This window comes from Paramisgurnus dabryanus, chromosome 18 (assembly GCF_030506205.2).
Source record: "Paramisgurnus dabryanus chromosome 18, PD_genome_1.1, whole genome shotgun sequence".
NCBI classification, from domain to species: domain Eukaryota; kingdom Metazoa; phylum Chordata; class Actinopteri; order Cypriniformes; family Cobitidae; genus Paramisgurnus; species Paramisgurnus dabryanus.
Genome location: NC_133354.1, coordinates 16,652,184 through 16,678,063, shown reverse-complemented (window position 1 = coordinate 16,678,063; position 25,880 = coordinate 16,652,184). Strand labels below are relative to the sequence as shown.

At 37.6% G+C, this 25,880-nt stretch overlaps 1 protein-coding gene across 5 annotated transcripts in view; it reads left to right on the top strand.

Annotated features, from left to right (window-relative positions):
* Positions 1-25,880, top strand: part of igsf9bb (immunoglobulin superfamily, member 9Bb) — a 113,811-nt gene that overhangs the window by 69,981 nt on the left and 17,950 nt on the right. For 2 of the 5 annotated variants that reach the window (XM_065286954.1, XM_065286958.1), the window contains exons 8-18: positions 2,157-2,299; positions 4,572-4,712; positions 6,546-6,662; positions 6,784-6,934; positions 7,768-7,891; positions 12,289-12,464; positions 12,761-12,987; positions 14,660-14,744; positions 16,589-16,750; positions 16,926-16,971; positions 23,877-23,963. In XM_065286954.1, the coding sequence (XP_065143026.1) occupies positions 2,157-2,299; positions 4,572-4,712; positions 6,546-6,662; positions 6,784-6,934; positions 7,768-7,891; positions 12,289-12,464; positions 12,761-12,987; positions 14,660-14,744; positions 16,589-16,750; positions 16,926-16,971; positions 23,877-23,963 (1,459 nt within the window). The remainder of the gene's footprint in view (positions 1-2,156; positions 2,300-4,571; positions 4,713-6,545; positions 6,663-6,783; positions 6,935-7,767; positions 7,892-12,288; positions 12,465-12,760; positions 12,988-14,659; positions 14,745-16,588; positions 16,751-16,925; positions 16,972-23,876; positions 23,964-25,880) is intronic. The other 3 variants (XM_065286955.1, XM_065286957.1, XM_065286956.1) reach the window with 3 other exon arrangements.

Below are 25,880 nucleotides of genomic sequence, written 5' to 3'. Positions count from 1 at the left end.
GAGTCTGAAGCAGAATTGAAACAGTGACCTTGAGTCAGTAAGCTAGCAGATCACTCAGTCACGGCTCACGTCCTCCACGCTGATAGACTCATGCAAAGATGCGTAAAGTGTCTATTCTAGACGTTCCAAAGCTTTGCTAAAAAACCTGTAATTATATTCAAACATGTCGCATTTGTAAATAGCGCTGGGGAAATGAGCTCCACAAAAGTGGCTGTGGTATCCAAGGCAAAATACATTTTACATTCCCCCTCTCTCTCTCTCTCTCTGAGCCTGTGTTGGTGTGACTCTGCACGAGAGAAGTGATGGATAGGAATTACATCATCGGATTGTACACCTCCCTATCTGATGTTTTTTCAAAGCGTCCCCTTCACGAGCACCTACTGTAGTCTGGCCGCCTAAGTGTGCAGCGAGCTGAGACTGAGAGAAAGCGTATTTGACAGTGAGGAAGAAAGGGAGGGGTGATGTAAAGAGATGACATCATCTTCTGTGGAAACCCTCTTTTCTGCAGTGACGTCACCCTCAGACACACTTGCAGGCTTTTTGTGTGGGCGCTGGCGCCCCCGTTAGACAGCCGATGGTACTGCAAGTCTGTTCATTAAATCAAATGTGTACTTATTTTCTCATTCATCTCTATTTCTATATTTTTTATTTACACTCGTGTCTTGTCTCATCCCATGACTTCACATTCTCCATCTCTGCATTGTACTGTATATATATATATATGAACTCCACACTTCTTCACCGTTCCAGCTCTCTCTCGCTCTCTCATCATCTTTTTCTGCATCAGCTCCACATCTGCTAAAAATAGACACCGGCCTTTTGCGTTAAGATGGGGCTGTGAATTCTTTCAAAGTGTTCGTTACGGAGTGCCGCTTTCTCCTTTACTAACTGCATCCTTGCAATGGTACAGTTGGCTGATGTAATGAGAGTCACAAGCAATTGGATCTCTTTTACAGAATTTGTCTTTTTTTGAATGTGGTTTTTAGTATGAGGAGGGAATTAAATAAAGTTATTAGAGGTCATTGGGTTTGTTCGATTATCGGTCTTTATGGGACAGTGGAACAGATGAGAACCTGCTAATGCAAGCATTACTATTACTGTGGAATATAATTAGGTTTCGTTAATTGTTTAATTACACTGTGTTACCTAAAGTTCATTCAATTTTGCAATGTTTACTGTTACTCTTTTTTAAAAACAGCTAGACCTATAGCTTGTAGAGATATCTATAGAATAAAATTCAGATTTTAGTCATTTTGAGATGAATGGCGATATATGATAAATATTTTTGTTTTTTTTCTTTAAAGTCGATTATATATGTTTACATGCAAGTCAAAGCCTTATGTGAGATGTCACAATCACCTTTATCAAATAATTGCAATTATTAATGCAAATAAAAATCAAAGATATACAACTGGACAACATGCACTCTAAAAAAATATGTCCTGGCAGAAAATTACCAGTTCTTTTTCCGTTATGTTTACAGACATTTCCGTTTATTCGAAAACTGAACATTCTGTAGATATACAGAACACTGTCCGTAGATTAACAGATAATTGTCCGTAGCTTTTAGGGACACTTCAATCCGCCTATGAAACGCAACAATGGTGACAATCAACAACAAAGCTTCAAGCCGCAATGCATGCTGGGTACCAGGATTGTGGAAAACTTACCATTTACTCTCAGGTTTCAAACAGAGATGGTGATAGAGAGGCAAAAGTGAAAGATCACAGCAGGGGTATTTGCACCCATAATGCAACGTGTTATTAAAAAAAAGGGAAAACGCCTGTAAAACATAAATACGGAAAAATCCTTTATATTTACACAGTACTTTGTCCGTTTTTTAACGGATTTTTTTTAGAGTGTCCAAGCTGGTTTGTAAGCTTACATCTGAGCTCAGTGCACATTTCTGGCAGAGTTTATTTAGCAATGAAGATGTCAGAACATATCAATGTAGATGGTACTGTCTCATCCCGTATCCCGTTGTGAAAAAATATTTATATATTACCCAAACTCAACATACCGCCTCGGCCTACTGGCTCCACTGCTCAGTAAACTTGTCTCTTCTGTCACACAGTTGCAATTTACAATAGACTGAAGCTTATAATATCTGATATCTGCACTGTGTTTTATGTTTTTACTCTGGTTGTCTCTTGTAGACCCTGCCCGTGTGATAAACATGCCGCCTGTTATTTACGTGGCCATCGGACTGCCGGGATTCATCCGATGCCCGGTAGATGCCAACCCACCTGTCACTTCAGTGAAGTGGAAAAAAGACAGCCTGCCTCTGCGGATAGAGAAGGTGAGTCCCGTTGGGATGTGATGTCAGTACAGTATGTTTTTACATGTGTCTCCTAGAAGCCTGTCCTCAGCGATATCTGAATGGCTTTCAAAGGTCATTCCCAGCTGTGGGAGGTTAGTTTACATTAATTCTGTGCTGTCATATAGATGAAGAGATCACTGACTCATGTAAGATGAAAGACAAATAAAGACTAACTTTATTACACGGCTCGCTGAAGTACTTGTAATCGGTCAATTGCGCCATTGGATGGTAAAATGTTTTGAATAATGGCCGCTTAACTTCACTATGCTAACTAGTGCTACTTTTATGTCTCTTGACTTAATAATAATTATAAATGAGTATAATTTTTTTAGGAGTCTGTGAGACTCAAATCTAAGCTAAAGTCTTATAAAGTTTGATTTCAATTATTGATTTCAATCTTTGACATGGCCTTACTCTGTCGATGTTAAAGATATCAAGGTTATATTTTCACAGGATGTTCTTTACATTATGTAGAATTATTTGATGTAGAAAACTGTAAATTGGAAAAAATGAAATAATTTAAACGAACATCAATATGTCACAACCATGTTTTGCATTCTGGGAATACCCATCGGATGTCGCACTTATTTTGTCAAAATTGGGTTTTCATTAAATTATTATTATACAAATTATCTCTAAAAATATATAGGCAAAAATCACTTGTAAAGTGCGGAAAAATAGGGATTTATAGTGACAAGCTGAAAAGACACACCCGGACCTGTGCTTGTTATAAATGTAAGGTAGGAAAGTAAAATAGTCATGCCATTTAAACATACAAGTGGTGATCAAAAGTTCAGAGACTGTGCACATGATAAACAACGTAAAACTTTACTAAAATGTTGCAGTAAAATACAATAAAAGTGAATAGATGCGGTTCAGATAATCAGTCCCTCCAGAAAAATCGGTTTTGTTATTGCATGATTTAACTAATAATCAGCCAAAGTCCGCATATTTATGTGGGGGCCGAATTTTTTCAAATCAGCCGCACTTTCGCAGCATAAATTGCAGATTTTCATGGGCAAAATATGCAGGGCTTGCATGATTTCATAATCCCTGCATTTTCATAGCAAAAATCACATATATCTTAGCAGAAAGTTGAAAAATGTGACGTGAACATCATTGAAAAGCTGCAAACAGTTTTTGCAAGTTCCTGCAGTTTTTGCAAATTCCCACAATTTTTGCAAGTTCCTGTAATTTTTGCAAGTTCCCACAAATTCATTGCATAAAATTGCATTAATATCCTGCAAATTCCATTGCTTTTTTTAAGAAAATGTGCCGCAAGATCAAGGATTTTTGGCTAAAATAATCACACAAAAAAACTGGATAATGTAATAACATAATGATGTTTAAATATTTGTAAGTGTTGTGTGTTCCTTGGGGTCTATATAAGTGACCATTTTGTATTTTTAAAAACATGTATAGTGACTAAAATAAGTCTGATCCCACAGTAAAGTGACTTTTACTTGCACTACTTGATTGTTGTGCATTTATTTTCATTGCCTCTCTTTAAACCCGTTTTACTTAAAATTCTGTTCCTGAAAATCACAGCGATTAGCTTACTTCAGGTAGCCATCATTTTTGTTTTAGAAAAGCTATAAAAAGAAACGATTTGGAAAGGGCTTGAACCAAGCTTTCATATTGTATTAAATCTACAATTGGTAAAATTTCATCATGTGTTGGGTTTTCTCAGATCGCATCACATATTTATTTGGTAGCTGTGTAATAACCAGAACCCTGTGCTTTATGTTGAGGTCTTGATCATCCTGTTGAGGTCTCATTTTTCACATGTTCTGGTTACTTAACCAAGAAACAGGATATCACGTTCATTCTTAAACCTTGCTGCGCATTGCACAATTCAAGCATGTGACCAGAAGAAATAAGCAGAGGTTTCTCATGTTACATCTCAAGAGCTCTGAGAGCAAATCCACTCCATTCAGCAAATCCACTCCATTCACTTTTTGCTATCAGCATCTTGAATGAAGTCTGTTTACTGAATGAAAATATTTTTGTAAAATATAAAATTGAAATTGTGGTTGCTAATAATTACATGGACTGCTGTACAGTTTCATACTAAGGTGTGAATGCATTGTTCAGAATATACATTTGCATTTGGCACACACATTATTTACTGTGCTTTCTTTGCGTAATGTTTTATCAGTCCCTGCATTTCCTGGTAGTCAGACCCATGAGTCTGGCATTGTTGGTGCTATTCTCTGCCAGTTGAGCTTCAGGGACATTGATTGTGTTGCAGTACCCTGGATGGAGCCAAATGGAAGATGGGAGCATTCGAGTGTCAGAGGTGACAGAGGACTCTCTCGGCACCTATACCTGTGTGCCTTACAATAGCCTCGGTACAATGGGACCGTCCCCTCCCGCCCCTCTGGTGCTAAAGGTAAACAAACATCTATGCTAAAAAGATACATGTTGTATTCACTTTTACAAAATAAATAATTTTACAAAAATTATTTAAGTAAACACAAATAATTTGGATTGTCACTAGTGCCTTTTATGTATATATGGCCCTGACTGTGGAATCCAGGCTGAAGTCTCATAATCTAATAATGCGATTTAGAGCTTCAAAGTTTGGTTTCAATCACTGATTTCATATTGATTTTCATGTCCCCAGAGAACACATGTGAAGTTTTAGTTCAAAATACCATATAGATCATTTATTATGACATGTTAAAATTAACACGTTGTAGGTGTGAGCAAAAATCTGCTGTTTTGGGTGTTTCCTTTAAAATGCAAATGAGCTGATATAATTCAAACACTCATCGCAATGATGGTGGTTTGTTGAATTGGTGAATTATTTTCTCTCTCTCTCTTTCTATCTGCACTAAATGGCTGTGCCGTGGTTGGATAGTGCAGATTAAGGGGCGGTATTATTATAATAAGTTTAAGCCAAATTTCAATGACCTATTTTTTCACGTGCTGGCATAGAATGGTTTACCAAAACTAAGTTACTGGGTTTATCTTTTTCACATTCTAGGTTGATAGAAGCACTTCAACATGGAAAAAGTCGGATTTTCATGCCATGGCCCCTTTAACTCTTTCACCGCCAGCGTTTTTAAAAAAAGTTGCCAGCCAGCACCAGCGTTTTTCATGATTTTCACCAAAGTTTAATGTCTTCCAGAAAATGTTCTTCTTCAAATATATAACATACAATATACCAAATGAAAGAACAGACCCTCTGTTTTCAAACAAAAAAAACGTTTCATCCTACCTTCAGTAGTTCTTTTGTAATCAGCTTTTGAATATGGGTAGGTTTCTGCAAAAACACCACATTTTGAGCAAAAAGCAGAGATAATTCCATTTTTGTGACGGACTTTTCATAGAGATCCCATTCAGAGCGATTTAAAACAGACACGGACATGCAGCAGCTTGCCATAGGGCAATACTTCTTTAAAAAGTGGATAATAGCGGTATTGCGGAAAGACGGAAAAACTCGTCATTGGCGGGGAAGCGTTTTCTCTTGATTGACGAGATATCTCGTCAATGGCGGGGAAGAGTTAAAAATATCAAGGTTGTTTTTTTTCACAGAATGTTCTTTATATTATGTTGTATTATTTTACAATAAAGTACATTACAAAAAAATGACTTGAGTTGGGTTTTCACAGACTGGGTCACATCTTTACAGCTTATTACGGCAATGTTAAGCCGTAAAGATGTAAACAAAAACTTAATGTTTTTGTATGGATTTGCTGATTTGAACTACATTGATTTAAGAAATAAGTAGAATACTAGTAGTTAAGCAGAATACTAGTTAAGCTAATAGTTTGTAAAATGCATCCATTTGTTGTGGGATATATCAAAAATATCTAAATCAGGGGGTTTTAAACTGCGGTCCAGGGAAGGTTCCAAGGGGGCCCCAGAAAATTTCAAGAGATAATATACAAAGCGTATGTGTAGCCAATTGTTTAAATTTGTAAACAAATTGCTGTCTTTATAATTTAACAATTACTATTTATCATTAACATAGTTTAAATGTTTCTTTAAAAAAATAAATAAATATATATATATATATATACTTAGGAAAGAGGGGCCCTTGCTAAAGCTTCCTAATATTTGGGGGTCCCTGCCATCAAAAAGTTTGAAAATCCCTGATCTTACCAACTTTACAATAAAACATGAAAGAATTATTAATAACATTATTTATTAACAATGCTCTTCAATGCACACATTGTATGTACAGTATGCATAACATGTGACATTTGGCGGTGGATAGGACCCACCTAAATTTCTGGTGGTTCCTGGAGGGGAGTACAGGCAGGAGGCTGGACGAGAGCTGCTCATCCCCTGTGAAGCAGAAGGAGACCCATTCCCCAACATTACATGGAGAAAGGTACGTTAGCATGTATTCAACAACTTTTAAAATCTTACCTTATATTGTGAGAGACAGAGTAAGACTAAAGTTGATATTTATGAGGGTGACTTTCTATTGCTGTGTATTGTTATTGGTGAAGGTAGGGAAGCCCAGCAGAAGCAAGCACAACGTCCTACCGAGAGGCAGCTTACAGTTCAAATCTCTCAGCAAGGAGGACCACGGAAATTGGGAGTGTGTCGCCTCCAACGTCGCCACGAGCATCACTGCCAGCACGCACATCCTAGTAATCGGTACAAGGGCTTACAGCCTTTTTTTTTTTTTTTTTGCTGGATTACAGTGGACTTCACACTGACGTCTGTGGTTAGTTACTGGGGCAATTTGCAGACATTATGTCCACGCCATATTAAAGGAGTAGTTCACCCAAAAATGGTAGTAGTAAATTTCATTCCTACTATACAAAGTCAATTTGCCCCATTTTTAGGGGGGACTATTCCTTTAAAGCATCCTATTGTAAAGCCAAATTAAAGTATCCGAAAGGAAAGATTATCGAGATTAAGTTACAGCAAAGCAGTTATCTGCCAAAGCTAAACAGCTAAATATATTTTACATTTAATGAGTAAAGATATTTAGCTGAGACTGCAGGGACCACTTTTCTGCACATGCTCATATATAGATATTGGGGCGGTTTCCCGGACAAGGATTAGTTTAATCCAGGACTAAGTCTTAGTTTAATTAGCAAATATAACTAGTTTTAACAAACATGCCTTCCTAAAAACATTACCTGTGTGCATTTTGAGGTAAAACAAAGGGTACTGATGTATTTTAAGATATGTCAGTGCAAGTTGTTTTCAGTTTGGAGAGCTCTCAAAAGTGTTTAAGTCTAGGACTAGTCTAATCCCTGTCCGGGAAACCGCCCCTTAAAGTCTAATGTAAAGCAAATATAAAGTGTTGTTTTTTTACTGCTGTTATTTGATATGGAGGCCAGTGCAGCTGCTGTCAGGCACTTCTAATGAAAAGAAACTCAGAAATGTAAAAAATCCACTGCGTGACCTTGTAGATTTTTGTGAGTTTGTGTTTACACGTGAAATGTGTTTTTCTGATAAAACATGTCTACGTCCTACAGGCACAAGCCCACACGCCCCCGCCAACGTACGCGTTTCGGTCTCTGCGACCTCAGCCAACGTCACGTGGGATCCCGGTTACGATGGCGGCTTTGAGCAGACATTCTCAGTCTGGTACGGCCATGTGTGAGTCATCCCAGCATGCTTTGCTTTCTGCTTCTATTCCTAACTTGTGACCTGAGCTGTGCTTCTGCTGTAGGGCTGCTGCATCTGGGGTCAGGGGTGAGTCAGGTTGTGCCAAATTTATAAAAAATGAGGTGTACTACAGGGCCCAATCTGATGAGTTGACACACTTTTAAAGTTTCAATGGGAGTGCAGTTATGGATGGAATATCAATGTCTGGATTCTTTATAGTATTTTCTAAATAAAACAATGTCTTGTTCACATCTTTCTCATAACTTTCTGGTAAGCTTTAAACAAAGGTAGTCATTGCATGGCAAGTCCAAATTCATGGTTTTCTCATTTAGCTTTTCGATTTTCTCCGGACAGTTAGCTTGCAGGCTGGCCAAGTGAAGTTCGCCCATAACAATAAAATTGAAATGGAATGATCAGGTGGTTAAATCCCACGGTGGAGTCATTATGAACTGTACTGCATACAAAGTACCTTATTAAAATAAGAAGTAATTTTTGTGTCGATGTTTAAACACAGCAAATGTTTGTATGCCATCCGTATAGATTCCTAATGGTCAAAATAGACCCCTAGATGTCACTGAGGCAGTACTTTTTCAAAAGGTCCTAAAATGTACCATTACGTACAGATATGTATACATTTGGTACCAATATGTATCTGAGGTACTAATACGAACTCTTAAATGTGTGCTATTTGAAAGGGCTTCATATTTTGACCATTTTTTTCTGGCAGTGTAGAAGATAAATTTAGGAACTCTACTATGAATTGTAGGACGTGATAATAAGGAATGCCATAAAACAACAAATAAAGTTTCTACACATTGATTTTTATGGGTAGTTAATATACTGGAGTTTTAAATAATATTATTATAAAGATTTTTGTGTAGGAGAGCATGTCTATTTTGAGTCATGTAACTGATTATCATTTATTTACTAGTTCATTACAAAAGGTCCTGTGGTGTGAAAATTAGTTTTATAAAAGTACCATTATTATATTGTAATTAAAGCTAAATGCATTGCAATTATAAATGCAAAATGCTGCTTTGAGTACTTTTAAATGGTGCACTGCAGGACATTCTGAACTACAATCTTAAAAATAAAGGTGCTGCATGATGCCATAGAAGAACCATTTTTGGCATAATGGTTCCATAAAAAACCTTTAACATTTCACAAAAGGAATAAATGCTCTTTAGATTAAAAATGTAAGAAAGAAATAAAGAGCCCTTGAACTTGAGAGTATTTGAGGTATTAAACTTCGATAGGGTCAATTGTTAAAGTATACAGACAGTATCTAATGTCTGCTATGACGTGATGAGATATTCCATCCAAATAATATGACAGAGTCATCTTCTGTTCATATACAAACACACATATAAACTTAGCGATATAACTAAATAATGTGCAGACTTCGTCTTGTGCCTCCCTTAGTGATAAACACAGTTTTTGATATTTGAACCGTAGAAAGAGGCCAAGAACGTTAAGTATTCCCTCATTTAAAAGTTTGCATCAGACTTTACATTTTTTCTTGTTTGGGACGACAATATTCACAGTTTTAAAGGTCAAAGGGTGCCCCAATGCTTTGCTAATGCCTAACAGCATTGAATTCTTGCTTCTGGCTGACCGTGTCTCCTCCGCCTCTGTCTCATCTCATGCCGGTGCTTCTGCATCTCTGTGACCCTGCTGCCTCTCCAGCGCTGTTTTGTGTGATATTCACTGGGAATATCATCATTCTATAGCTCTCTCTCCAGTCTCTATAGAATGGCACATGCTGTGCAATAACCTTGTTTGTTTGTTTCGGTAAGTACAAGCGCAGATATCTCAAGTATTTTCTTTTAAAAGTGCAAGCATAAGCAAATAATTCGAGTTTATACATGGATTTTAAAGGGAAGATTTTAGAATATATTTCAGTAACGTCACATCAGGTAACAGATGGTTTGCAGTGTTTTGTGGGAATGTAGCGTGAATAGGTTTAACCTGTCAAGACTCCTGGGAGACAGATCTGAGGCATTTTCTATCTACATATAGCCGTGAAATATAGTTTAGAGGTACACAGCTGTCACATAAAGAAAAGAAAAGAGGACTGTGTAGGAATTTTGCAAGATGGGGGAAGCAGATGTTATATGTATACATGAAGAGTTTGGTTCCAAAACGCGATAAACGCCATTTAAAAAAATTATAGTTACCACCAAAATCAGTATTGTATCAGTATTAAAAAATTAAAGTCTTAATTTTACGCAAAATCTGATATCCGCCATGTTATTCTGTTATCTTTTCTCCCTTTTTCTCAAAACGCCAGTCCTCCTTCTCTGCAGAATGCAATAAATCCACTCAACCAATCACAGCGCACCATTCCACGCACTGTAAACAAAGCAGCGGCGCGTTGAATACACACAGAATCCTAGTTTTCCTCATATACTTTGTACTTCGTGATCAACAAACAAACAAAACAAAATAATACTTTGATGGCATTGAAAAACTTGTGGTGGTTTTCTGTGACGTGGAAGAAACATAAGCCACTCAGGCGACGGAAAAATACGGCTGTTGCTTGTTCTCACACAACAGCATCAAGTTTCTGTCATGCTAACACATTGACCCCAGGGGATCTTATGAAAAACTTTTCATTATTTTAAGTCAATGAAAATCGAGCAGGACCAAAACATTTTACAGCTGATTGCTTTCAAAAAAGTTCAGCGACGATGACAGCAGCAATGACAGTGTTCTTAATATGACAAAATGTTTTGATTAATGCCATTAATGTTCATTTTTTTATTTTATATATATATATATATATATATATATATATATATATATATATGTATTTAGAGTTCAGATGCAAAAGCCACTAAACTCCACTTCTGTCAAAAATGAGACAATGATTGTAACTGAATGCTCTGGACAAGTACTATACGTTCATCAAATACTTTCACATCAAATCCATTAAGAATCTGGTAAAAAAAATGCTTATTAACTCTTTCCTTGCCAGCGTTTTTTATAAAGTTGCCAGCCAGCGGCAGCATTTTTCATGATTTTCACAAAATTTGAATGCCTTCCAGAAAATTTTCTTCTTAAAAAATATAAACATACAATTTATCAAATGAAATAACAGACCCTCTGCTTTCAAACAAAAGTTTCTGCTCATCTTGTGCTAATCTTGTGTTAATCTGGAGTACCTATAAAGTAGTACTGCATCCTTCATATCTCTGAAGTCTTTAGTTTATCAAATTTATAAAATACAGATCATCAGAGCGATTGATTCCGATAAGGCAATAGATCCATGATACGTACCGCAGGTGGAGCGGGTCACAAGCAACACACAAAACATTATCCCACTATCTCTGGATAACGATTCATTACATGTTTGTGTCATTTACATTATATGCACTTTTGCCCCGATCGGCGACAAAACACAGATAGTTGATACAGTTTTACGTACTGCCTGCGACTTATGACCCAATTGGGACTGTCCCATTTCAACGAAATCCAGCGTTAAACAAACACACACGCAAAACGCACCTGTTACCCCGGATAACCAAACCATATCCATTGTTTTTATAAGGCTGGCTTACATGGAAAGCTGAACACGGCTTTCTTCTCCTTACATCCAAAAACACACTTTTTCTTTCGTGCCATTGTTGAGTCTTGATTTCAAACAAAGCTGTCGCATTCAGGAATGATGGGTCAACATATGGCTAGTATAAATAAGTAAAAACATGTTAATCCTTTCACCAGAGGGCCATGACTTCTCCAAGATAAATTGTCATTTTATGTTGGTCTGATGTGTCCACCACAGTTGTCCGATGTCCGGTGTGACTCATGCTTTAAAGGTTGCGTATGAATGGTCTTTAAAGGTGACCCGTGTGTGATTTAACAACAGCTCCCATCAGCCTCATTGACGCAGATGCTTGGCATGTTCCCGCTACTTCCTGTGAACTTCTAGGAGAGGTTGCTGGGTTACGGTGAATAACACGGATCTCGAGGGCCCGGAAACTCTCACCTTGGAATGGGATAAAGGAAATGATCAATTATATTTACAATGAAATATTATGACTCATGCCAATTCACAAGTTCATTGTAATGCAATGCTTGAATAGAAGTGACTCTTAAGCGAATTAGCGTGCTGGTGGGTGTTTGAGATTTAGGCTCTACTTATGTTCTACAGTCTCCTGGACTTCACTGAAAGTTTATTAGATCCCCTTAAACTTAAAAGGTGAGCATAGAGTTTTGTTGGTCAAATTTGGCAGAATCAAATCCGCGCATCAATGATTTATCAATTTCCTCAATATTATTACATATCATCAAGTACTCACACAGTGTGTAATCATTGTGATCATTATCCGATCTTGAAGATGGTTCTTTGTGCAATGCTGAAATCTTTCAATGTGTGCGTTCTGCAGGGTGAAGAGGGAACAGTTAGGACCGCATGACTGGCTGTCCACGCCTGTGCCCAGCGGGCAGCACTGGCTCCTGGTGAATAGCCTGGAGCCCGAGACGGCCTACCAATTTAGCGTCCTGGCCCAGAACAAGCTGGGGACGGGGCCCTTCAGCGAGGTCGTCACTGTGAACACACTAGGTTGGCAACCAGTCAAAGATTTGAGAATTGTGTAGATTAAGCAACATTGATTCACACATAAATAATCGTTCATCTTAGTTGTTTTCCCCTGACGAATGTTTTTGTATAAAGGTCTTAGACCACCATGCCACCTTTACTCAAAAGCTAGCCGTTTGTGCAGCCCACCAATAATGTTAAGTCCCCTGTTAGCGACCAAAAGTAAAATGACCTTCAGTGAAACCTTGTGAGTGTGAACATGGCCTCAGTACTTGACTTGTATCATAGTGATTGACTGTATATTCTTTTGTTTCCTTTAGTATTTCCTAAAAGTACCCCAGAACCACTGGTGCTGCTTACCCCACCACGGTGCCTCACAGCCAACCGGACACAGCAGGGAGTCCTGCTCACATGGATCCCTCCAGCCAATCACACGTCGCCAATTGATCATTACATCATGGAGTTTCGCCTTGGGGAGAAATGGGATGTTCTAGACGATGCAATCCCTGTTGGAGAAACAGAGCTTTTGGCTAGAGACCTGATTCAGGTATGACTGTGGTCAACATAAGACTGACAGGTTTTTTAGGTGAAAACAGTCCATAGTGTAATACATTAATATACATTCATCTAAATAATATATTATGATTTAAATGATTTTTATTTTACTCTTTTCTGGTAATTTAAAAAATATATATAATTTAGAACAAGGTACATTTGCTTTACTTGACTAGCTAAATGGGTGGCACATTGGCTCAGTGGGTAGCACTGTTGCTTTACAGCAAGAAGGTTCACGGTTCAAGCCCTGGCTAGGCTTTTCTGTGTGGAGTTTGCATGTTCTCCCTCTGTAAGTGTGGGTTTACTCCCGGTACTCCAGTTTCCTTCCACAGCCCAAAAACATGCAAGTTAGGCAAATTGGAGATACCAAATTGTCTCTTCCCCAACTTGGGTATGGATCAACTGGTTCTGGCCATGAATATAGCCGTAGATGCTGGAATGGTGTAAAGAAATAAATTAAGAAGAATAGTATAAATTAGTTAAAGGAACAGTATGTAGGATTGTGGCCAAAACTGGTATTGCAATCACAAAACGTGTGGCTAAAACTGGTACTGCAATCACACAGCTGGTGGCCAATATACCAAAGGACAACATAAACATCAGTTGAGGGCTGCAACTCCACTTTTTAAATGACAATATCCTGGCCGGACCGCTGTTGTGAGTGATATAAGTATTTGAAATGAAGATGTTTTCTTAATGTCTAGTGACATTTCAGGGCCATTTAATGATTAATTGATATAAATTTCTTACATACTGTTCCTTTAAATATTTATATATAAATATAAATTTGTATAAATAAGATACTAAGACCTGTTTTACAGAATGTGTCTTAAACTAAATTAGTTTTCTTTCCCCATTGGCAAATTGTTTAAAGTCCCCCTGTAGTCGATAATTTTATCACCTAAAACTCATCCTTGAGCATCATAATAACATATTAGTATATGCAGATCTTTGAATATGTTTGTTCGACTAACCAGGAGGATACATTTTTACATAATGCATACTTTTTGGATGTTTGGATTTAATATTTAATTCAATGATGTAAGGGAAAATGTACATCCAGCTGGTTATTATCAAAAGATAAACCCTGAAAGAGTGATCTGGACCCTAAAGGTGTTTATTGAGATGGCAACTGGCTGAATGTACATTATCTCACTTATTACACCACATAAGTAAATAACTGGAAACAAAATATTAGCTAATTTGTGACAAATTCACATACAGTAGGCATGAGAAAAGGGTCAAGTGGTGTGATACATTAAACCAGGGGTAGGCAATGTCGGTCCTGGAGTGCCGATGTCTTGCAGATTTTAACTCCGACCCTTATAAAATCTTGCCTACCTGTAGTTTACAGGTGACTCTTTAGACCTTGATCAGTTGTTCAGGTGTGCTTGATTAGAGCTGGAGCTAAACTCTACAGGACATTGGCACTCCAGGACCGACGTTGCCTACCCCTGCATTAAACCTATAAATAGTACTGGTCATGGTGACTCACAGTACCCAGATGACTCGTTGTTATATCAGGGCACAACAGACCTCGAAATGTCACAGCTGACCAATCAAAATCAAGTATTCCAGAAAGATATGTAATAATACTCTTTAGGCATCTGGTTTTTTTTTTCAGAAATAACATTTTGCTTGACATCTCTGTGCATTTTCCACAGGAGGCCTGGTATGAGTTCAGAGTTATGGCAGTTATGGAAGATCTTATCAGTGAGCCGAGTAATATTGTTGGAGTCTCCAGCACAGGTCTGTGCCCACACTTACTTCACATGATGATGTCATCTACTGTACTTCAAACTATGGATTAGTGATAGTTTGTGTGGGCTCTGCTGCCATCTGCAGTATTTAATGTGAATTACACCCATTTTTTTATGGCGTAAACATCAATTGTTTGGGAAATGCAAAGATAATAATCCATGTTCAGATATACAATATGTTGAATGGATTATGTAAATACTTGTAAGTCTGAAAACTGTGAAATATATAATTTTTTCTTTACTCAATTAACTTTGTCTTTTAAAATGTATGATAGTATAAAAAGAGGTTCCAGACACTTAAATTTTGCAGTTTATATTTACTATTATCATGCAAGTATTTATTTTTTTGAACATGACATTGGATACATTTCAGATCTTTCATATTCTGTGTTTTTTAGGGCTGCCTAACGATTAGTTGTGACGGAATAAAAGTAGGGATGCACCGATAGGATTTTTTTGGGCCGATACCGATTTAAACAGACAACTTCTGGCCGATACCAATGCCGATATTAAACACTTGTATACAATACTATACAGTTGGTCTATTAGTTTATTTCTGCATTAAAATATTTTTACTGAACATGGATTGGATCTAATTAACATTCAACTGGCCAACATAATAAGAGAGGCACAATTAACCTAAAACAAATATAAGAAGACAGCATGACAACCTTCAAAGGTGGTTTTTGCTATTTAGCATTTATTTTATTAACAACATTAACTCGATTTTTTTTTACATATAATGGATTTCTTTATGCAGTTAATTAATAAACAATCGGTATCGGCCTTTCTTTTTCAATAATTCAACGGCCCGGAGTCAATTATTCTGCTTATACTATGGTTGCCACACCTCAAGACATTGATCACATGATTTATTTAAAGGGATTCGTCCGGTTTTTGTACTTAAAACGCTATTGTGAGTAGGACTATTTCTTCCGCGTCTCATCCAACGGCTCTTTTGCTTGTTCCAAACATAATTTTAAAGCTGGCAATGGAGGCTTGAGCTGCTGATAGCATTCTAATGAAGTTATTAGAAAGAGAGCAAGAGCGACAGACACAGAGAGGAAAGAGGAAAGAGAGAAAGAAAAAGATAGAGAGGCTACCTCTGTGCGTCTCTAAACAGCGCTGTTATTGCCTCGGAAAATCGTCTGTCATGTTGTTTTTGTTAGTCCGATATTACACTTAACTATGCGAAGTGATATGAAACTGGAATGCGGTAAAGAGAGCTGACTGGAACTACGTTCGCTGTATGTTTCCCAGAAAATAATTGCACACCTCAGAGCGTTCATCAGCCAATCAGATTCAAGCATTCAACGGACCCGTAGTATAAATGATATTAATACACACCAAGCATGTATATATTTAAGAAATATTTGCTTGCCTATATAAATTATTATATTTATATATTATTTAAATTATAATATATAAATATTTTTCCTAAAACTATACATTCATGTGTGCGTTATGTGCGATTATTATAAACAGTACACACATTTATTATGTAAACAAAAACTTTCATTCTGCAATAATTAGTCGCAAAATGTTTATGCACTGCAATCCGAATCTAAGTAGCTACTTGAAGTCAAAATAAACTTGATGCTGGCATTTAACAGTTTGTTTTCATTTCTCAAAGTATCCCACTGTGATTTTTGAATCTCATTTTGAATTTCTTTATGAATCAGACCCGATAGATAAGGTTTCATAATATACCATTTAAATTGATCTTGTTTGCAATTGAATCATTTAAAGTCAGCTGTAAGGTTAATTGTATTGCGCACGCACAGAGTGAAACAGCTCATGTGTGCTGATGGTGAGTCTGTTTGTGTTTTTCAGAGTACTTTCCACCTCCCGAGGTGCCAGAAGAGGGGCTGGCTCGGCCGGTAGTGGCAGGCATTGTGGCCACCATCTGTTTTCTGGCAGCAGCGATCCTCTTCAGCACGCTAGCAGTCTGCTTCGTCAACAAACAGAGACGCCGCAAGCTGAAGAGGAGACGAGGTCAGCATACATCGCAAATGGCCTCTCATCCAACCCTAACAGATATACCTTAAAAGTCTAAAACGGTTCCAATAGTGATCAACACCTGGGCATCGCCATTGGTCATATCTTCATGAAATTTCGTGCATGACTACTCTAATAACTTATTTATTTTCTCTGGGTTTCTCTTTGACAGATCCCCCTCTGTCTGTAACACATTGTAGAAAAAGCGTGGAGACTCCGTGAGTATATCTGTTCTTCCTCAGTTCATTCAGATGCACATAGTGTAGCGTGCAGCGTAAATCACAGCGTCTGACACACACACCCTCTCGTTTTAGATGGCACAATAAATGCTGTAAAGTGATCACACATTATATACTGTAGTGTGTTTTCCTTATAGGTATGTTTGTTCATATCAGGACAGTCTTAATGGCTAGAGAGTCAGGTTTGTAGCCCAAAGGTTGCCGGTTTGGGTCTCGCTACCGGCAAGAAACAACTAAAGTGCCCTTAAGCAAGGCATCTTACCACTCGTTGCTCCCCGGGCACTGCAGTGATAGTTGGCCACTGCTCCAGGTGTGTGCGTATCTCTGTGTTCATGAGTTGCAGTGGGTGTGTGTTCACTGCTCACTGAAAGGGTTAAATGCAGAGGTCACATTTCGAGGATGGGTTACCATACTTGACAGTCATGTCACTTTTACACACTATACAGAATTAAACACCCACCTAGACGGAAGTATTATAGATTTTAGAGTACTTTCTTGCTGTAGAGTACCTGTTATTTTGCTGAAACAACATTTTCTGTGGTATTTGGTATAATATAGTGTGTTCGCCTGGTTTATGGTTCAAAAAACACTTTATTTTCCACATACCGTACATTATTGTTGCTCCTTTATGCCCTGCCTCCCTGAAATGCGTTGATTTTGTACAAAACTCATTGATCTGAAAAGCGCTGTGTCCCTGATTGGCCAGCTAACCAGAATGTTGTAATTGGCCTGAATACGTCTGACGTCAGCCAAAAATGTTTTTCTTACCATGTTTGGAAGATTAGCTTCCAATGCAATGCTGACAGGAGCTAATATCGTCTTTACTACCTTATCAATACAAGCTGAATCTGATCCAGAAAATGCAGATTACCAAATTGATCGATCAACTTTACCAGCGCGGCTTGAACAGGACGTTACAGCTTGTTAAGGTAAGGATACTAAAACATTAGGGATGTAACGGTATAAAAAATTCACGGTACGGTAGTGTTTCGGTATGATGCCCACGGTACGGTAATTATTGAAACATTTACAGGAAGGAAAAAACAAATGAAGACTTGGAAAAACTGCCATAAGTGTTTATTAAACAAGACTGAACATTACAATGTACAAAGTGTAGTGTAGTGTTTACAATTTTCATAAAAAGGACAAAAATAATTAGACCATGTAATAAAATAAAAACATAAAGTTTCAGTTTGGTTTGTCAACTTTAAACAACTCCCAATCAGTCAAGTTTTAGGAATTGAGTCACTCCCTCAATTGACCTAGTTTTTATTATTATTATTAATGCTAATGCTTGATACTCCTATGAAAGCAACAGTTGTGATTGTAGAATCAAGAAAAGATGATGGGTTTTAAGTACAAAAACAACCCAGTTAAAATTAAAATAGCAGCTTACTTATTGTAGCTGGACAGGAACGCGTTTCCCAATCGGAAGTCTGCAGCCTCCATAGGTCGCATTTGTAGGCTGCATACTTCATGAAGACTATCTTATTTCAGAATATTAACATTTTTCAAGTTGACTATTATTCTTATTTAATCAAATATTGTTCTTATTTAATCAAATATTGTTGTAACATGCTTATGACTTGCAAATGTAATACTCAGTTAACTTAAATAAACCAGTCGTGTAATGACGGATGCAGTCTGCATTTGCGACATAAGGAGGCAGCCTTCTAATTGAGAAACGGCATACACACTCTCCTCATTCACGGAGTTACTCACACTCGTTTTTTTTATGTCCATCACATTTTGTCCTTTCTCGTTTCTTGTCACAGCGAACGCGAAATTTTTCCGCACATCAGATTTAAAATTAGCGTTTCTTTTGCTTCCTCCATTGTCGCTCCACTTGTCGAGAGGCATCAGAGTGGCACGCATAGGACTATGGGAATTATTGTTCCCGCGTCCATACAAAAAAGCTGGAAAAAAGCTACACGTGTTGCCCGGAAGACCTAACGTTTTACAGAATCATGTGACCACGGCGGTACCAGGAAAATTTGATACCGCAAACCACCGTTACATCCCTGTAAAACATTAAAGGAACAGTATGTAAGAAATTTATATCAATTAATCATTAAATGGCCCTGAAATGTCACTAGACATTAAGAAATCATTTTCATTTCAAATACTTACATCACTTACAACAGTGGTATAACCAGGATATTATCATTGAAAAAGTTGAGTTGCAGCCCTAAACTGATGTTTATGTTGTCGTTTTGTATATTGGCCACCAGCTGTGTGATTGCAGTACCAGTTTTAGCCACATGTTTTGTGATTGCAATACCAGTTTTGGCCACAATCCTACATACTGTTCCTTTAAAACCTTGTTTGCATTTGTGATCCTAGAAACAACAAGCGCTACTCTACACTGCTCAAAACTTGCGTTTGAATCATGGTTTAGTCAGATGTAATTTTTTTAAAATATGAAAACATAGACTACTTACAGGCTGTGAGTCTGAAGCGGTAGGAATTATGAAAATGACCGTTGTGTCCACGTCAACAGGCCCAGGAAGTAAACTGTTGCCTACAATCCGTTGCTGAGGCCGAAACCGCCTACTTCATACTATATAGTACGCGAAAAGCAGTAGGCGAGGCAAGTAGTATGTCCAAATACATAGTATTCGAAAAACAGTATGCGAAAAGTACCCGGGTGACCTACTACTTCCGGTTAGATTTTGCAGTGTGCATACGATGGACACTTCACTATCCTATGATGCCCCGGGTGAGGAGTTATCCAACGAAGAAGAAGAGGCATGCGGCTGTTTTTGCGCTGAAATGACACGATGTGATGACAACGTATGTCACGTGATGTAGCAACATGGCGGATGTAGTACGTCCGAATCTCATTCATACTACCAGGATTCATACTATACAGTACCTACTATACAGTATGCGGTTTCGGACGCAGCCCGTGTGTTTGTTGTAGTCCAAAAAAAAAGAGATTTACGTTGGAGACGATAACTCGTGTCATCGTTTTACTTTGGGCTTTGTACCTTTTGCGTATCATTAACATGTACTAATAGACACTAACACAGCAAAAGAAATGTAAAATCATGAATTGGATAATTGGTGCTCTTTAAGGAAAAGTTCTCATACAACATTGTAAAAGAAAATCCCCAGGTCTGTTATGTCTGAAAATTAAAAAAGCAAATCCATGCACACTGTAATGACTGAGTATTACCCAGAATTCATTGCAACAGGGAGGATATTAGTGATGCTATACTGAATTAATAAATTAAAATACATAGGAAACATTACATATGAAAACATTTATGGGGAAAAGCTGAAATTCAAGGAGTTGCTATATTTTAACGATTCTTAATGTTCATCGGTCCCTTGTGTACTTTGGGCATAGGATAAGTAGATAAATTGGGATGCCGCAAAATTTCTTGATTGACTTTTCAAAATGAGGGAGAAATCGAATCTGCCTGCATTTAGTTATTAGCATAAGTCATTTGTATATAGGCCCAATGGCTTTCCACACAATCTCACCTGTACAGCTGTTTGTCTTTCTCTGCACACTTATCTTTAAAGAGCCACTCTCACCAGAAAGCATGCAAAGCAAGAAAACAAGAAATATGAAATATTGAATTGAAGTCTGTCTTCATAGCAGTTGTTGTCTGCACAGAATGGCACAGACACTATAAGAGTGAAGAGAGGTTGCATAACTGCTTGTGAGTTTCCATGACAACAATCAGCCAATGAAAAGAGTGAAATGGTTTGCTTGTATAGACGGGGTGTATTAAGTATGCATGGTTCTATAAATGAAATTCATCAGGAAATATGGATGGATGTGATACTACAGCTCCCACATTTACTCCCATTTTCTTCTGTGGATTGGAATCAGTCTGGAGCTGTCAATACAATATTATATTGACATCTAGATTATGATGTGACAATATTGAAAATTGCTATGTTAAAGGCACACCATGAAACTTTTTGGCCACTAGGGGGTGCTGACATGATTTTTCACGTCTAGCGCCCCTAGAGTCCACAAGTGCCGCAGCACTGTCGCAAAGGAAAAGACGACACCTCTTTAGGTCACAAAGTCCGTGGTGTGCCATCTAGCATGTCATATGAATATAATTTCATGGGTTTTATTTTTTTTAAACGGCAAAAGATCGCTTAGCTCACGTTTACAAGCCAGTTGTAATGGTGGTCGCTTGGTTAAAGTTTATATTAACAAATTGCCTTGAAGGGGAATCAAACCTCGATCGCCCGTGTCATAGGTCTGTGACACTACCATGGCGCCACAATGTCACGTGATATAAGTTTCTCTCTATAGTCTCTAGCCTCTTTTTTTCCACGTTCAAAACATATCCAGATAGGACTTATGCAAGCATTATAACATTACTTACTAGTCCAAAAGCATGACGGCCAAGTCAGCATCGGTCAGGAACCCCTCCTCCTTCTGGTCTCCAACGACAAAACCTTGGGTTTCTTTTTCTCAGTTGCTGCTTCGGCCATGACAAAAATATAAAAAAAATAATAGTTGCGCTCTCAGGTCCGAATTTGAGGAAGCGGAGGAAGTGACGTATGCCGTACAGCAGATTTTTGTAGTTTTTGTTCTCGGGTTACTACCCCAAACCCCAAGTTTAAAAGTACGAGTAAAAGCGATACAGACCCCATCAGGCTATGGTAGACATGTCATTCAACCGTTTTTAAGTCACAAGAGTCTTGAAAATATATCATGAAGGTTGAAAAACTACAAAGTGTCACTTTAATAAAAACTGTGATTTTTCACCATCTTACTTGTCTTGTCAAATTTTCTAAGTACAAACCTTTTTTAATACTTTTATGTCTAAAAAATACTTTTAGTGCAGATCAGGAATTGCACAATAAGTAAGTTGTTTCTCTCTATAAGCAATATCTAATGTATCGGCCCTTTACCACGAGAAACTGACTCACTGTCTTGCGGCTCTTGATTGCTCATCCGAGGGGCGCTAATTCAAAATATGTGTTCTCGGAGTGGCTTGCGTTTTCAAAAAATGTGTTTGTTGCGTCATGTAAACCATGTGCATCACTTGTTTTGGCAAAATAAGTGCCTGCTGCACACACGTCAAAACCGTTTATGATAAAAGAGACGCACACGTTCGCAAAATACATGCAAGACACTCACTTAACAGTAAACTGTGATTACGCATGAGATTATGTGAGTATCTGGCAAACACGAGCGTCTCCTTCATCATAAACCTTTTAGACGCATCTGCAGCAGGCACTTATTTTGACAAGACACGTGATGCACATAGGATCTCTAGATGCGCAGAACACATATTTTAAATAAGGATCCATACACATGACGGGCTACATACATGTTGTGACGAATTTTGCATCGAGTGCCCTCGAAAAAAGAAGTCACTGGCTGCTGTCTCTACTTTCTAAGGTGATCTCTAATTTGCATTACTGTTAAATAGTAAAAAAAAACAAAAAAAACTTAAAAGAATTATACCTTTGTACCTAAAGAGTTTATATTAGTACCTCAGAAGTGCATACTGATACCAAAGAGTGTATATTAGTACCTCAAAGGTACATATTGGTACTTCATAGGTAAATAGCTAAATATACTATAACTGTTTGATCTGAAAGGTATAGTTCACCGAAACATGCTAATTCTGTCATGATACCCTCCCTTATGTTGTTCCAAACTTCTACAAATTTCTTTGTTCTGCTTAATACAAAGGAAGATATTTTGAAGAATGTCTGACACCAAGCAGATCTGGGAAACCATTGACTTCTATGGTAGAAAAAAAAGTATTATGGAAGTAAATGGTGCCCCAGATCTGTTTGGTTATAAACATTTTCAAAATATCTTCATTCCTGTTAAAGGGGACAGAGAATGAAAAAACATTTTTACCTTGTCTTTGTTGAATAATGGTAGTCTACCCGCATTCACAAACATACAAAAAGTGCTAAACATGCTAAACATCTCAGTCTCATAGAAATTCCTCTTTTAGAAATGTCAGCCAGAAAACTGAGCCAAATAGGTGCAAAACCACTTGTTTAAAATCCTCTAATAGAGCTATCTGAGAGAGGTTTTTAGCAAGCTTTTAAGGCATTACAGACCCAAACAAAAAAAAATTAGTTTACATGTCACATCACAGAACAAGAATAAATACCCGTTCAATCATTATATGTCACCTTTAAGCAGAACAAAGACATTCAAACAGGTTTGCTGCAAGTTGAGTGTAAATAAATGACAGAATTAAAATTTTTCTGTGAACTTTCCCTCTCTAAGTACTTAGTCCTACTACAATCATCTTTAATGATAAGACAAAATGGATTACCATAGCTTTATTATGATGTCATCATGGCTTTCATACCTTTAACAGTTTAATATGCTGCTTTTATAAAGCCCTTGCATTTTTATTTCATGACTAATGCTGTCATATGGAGTGCATTTCTACTAATGTATTTCTAGACCTTTATTTTCTAATGAAACACCTGCTAATGCAGTTTTGTATTTTTGATGCCAAGTATGAACTAGCTTTTCATAAGAGTTGAAAAGTAACTTAATTGTATCTCCTTAAAATCCATACCCTACACATACGTTCTGCCCATATCAAACCAAGAAGGCTAAGAGAAATGAATCTGCATGGTTGGCAGCAACATCCCTACATGCACAGGCCCTACAATACGTCGTGATGTACAGTATAATGAACTGTATTGCAATATGAGGAAGTTTGAGGATATGTCCGGTGCCCTTGATCATGACCATCTCTTGACTCTTTTAGCTCTTTCTACCTCTTGTACTCTCTCACTTTTGTCTCTCTCCATGTCATGTTATTTTCCTCCTGCTGTGTTGGTTTTATGGAAAGCAGCCTCATTAATGGCCAACATGACCCTTTCCCATCCCACCCCTTCCATTTTTATTGTGTTTCCTGCCACAGGAGTCCTCTTACCCCACTGCCTGGCATTGAACCCTACTTTGAAGGGCAGGAGAGGAGCAGCTACAGGCCCCCGCCCTCCAGTCCTCTGTGAGTGCCTGCACCTTGTTCAGCAGTGTGCACTGCCTTATGTCGCATGCATCTCATGTGCGCTGCTGGGCACGGTTATCTTGGCAGGCTGTGGACCCATGCGCTGTACACACAGGAGACACAAATTTTAAGACCATGCCACCTGTTGCACCCTGCCTGCCTGACTCACACACTTGTTCCTAGGCAAACTATTTTACATGTATTTTCATTGATTCATAGATATAAATAGACACATCACACATTTTTGTAGATATAAAATAAAATAGGAAATCCAAGTTCTTTAATGCACGTAGTATGAAAGCCTAGTGGGCATGTGAAGGGCATATGCTCCTATTTTTTATGGGGCATAAAAGTACAATTCATATACCATAAAGTCCTCTAAAACCATTTGATATTTTTGAGAAACAAATTACTCTCACATTCATATAATGGTTGCCCTCATTTTGTGTATTCCACTGTAAAACTAGCCGCATATGAGTTTGAAATGGGCTAATGGTAGAGTAATTAAAAAATATATTTTTGGGTGAATTTTTCTCTATTCCACAATTTCTTAATTCTAAAAAGCACGTAACTTAAGCTAAAAGTTGCCTAAGTAGCTCTTTTGAACTTCAATTTTGAGATTGAAAATAACTATAAGTTAATTTAATTATGTCCAGCAGAGGGCGACACAGCACCTTTGATAATAAGGCAGTACTGGTAAAAAAAAGGCATAAAAACACTGTGAGGTCACAGCAATGCATCACGGATCGTCATTTTCATAATGCTTGCTAGGTAATGAAGCAAGCACTGATGTTTCATAACTATTACTTAGGAATAAACCTCTCTCAGTCAAACTCCATTACGTCAAAACCATTACATGGCTGAACCTTCATAATGAGATCATTGAGCTGGTGTTCAAGATTAGATCATGAGTATGATTTTTGATTCTCAGTTTCCTTCCCAGTTTATTCTTGCTCATAGTGGGTCTCACTGGGTGGTCTGCTGCTTTTCACCCTCCCTCACCACTGTCTGACATTCATGTTTCTTTCAGGTTGATATTTGCAGTGGTTACCTCAGAACAAAAATAATATATCAACACTTTTTTTTACCAATTTTTAACATGTACAACTTAACTCTTCTGTGAACACAAAAGGTGAAGGTCAAAAGACTCAGCTGGTCTTTTTTCAGGTTGTTACAATTAACAGTGACTGCTTTCAAGTTTTTAAAGCTTTTTCTTTTAAACACAAAAATAAAGTATCATTAATGTAACACCCATGCTGTAGTGTAAACACCCTCAGAAATAAAGGTACAAAACTGTACCTTTTCTGTCACTGGGGCTGTACCCTGTCAAAAAGTACAGCTTTGCACCTAAGGATTTTATTTTAGTACCTCAGAGGTACATACTGGGACCAAAGAGAGCTTATTAGTACCTCAAAAATACATATTAGTATTTCAAAGGTACATATTATTACTAAATGTTTACACATCTGTACTGTAATGGTTCATACAATTACCTTCTTAAAGGGTGCCGCCCCACTGACAGCTAGGTACATATTTTGACTTTTTTCTTACAATGTAGGTCCTTAAGGTGCGGTAATCTACCCAAAATTTTATTCTGTTTTGTATTCCTGTAAAGGTACCAAACAGAAACTTAGGGTACAGCCCCAGTGACAGAAAAGGTACAGTTTTGTACCTTTATTTCTGACAGTGTAGCAGTGGTCACCAACATGGTGCCTGTTAGTTGCCCACCAAAGCATATTCTATTAATAGTCTCAATTTTAATAATTATTTATTACATATTTTTATATTAGCTTGGCTTCTTTTATGTATTTAAACAATGATAAAACAAGTCAAATAAATTAAACGAGTAAATCAAAAAAGTTTTCTGGATAGCCTTCCAGATATTTATCCAGACAGGTTTTATCCATTGTGGTAGCC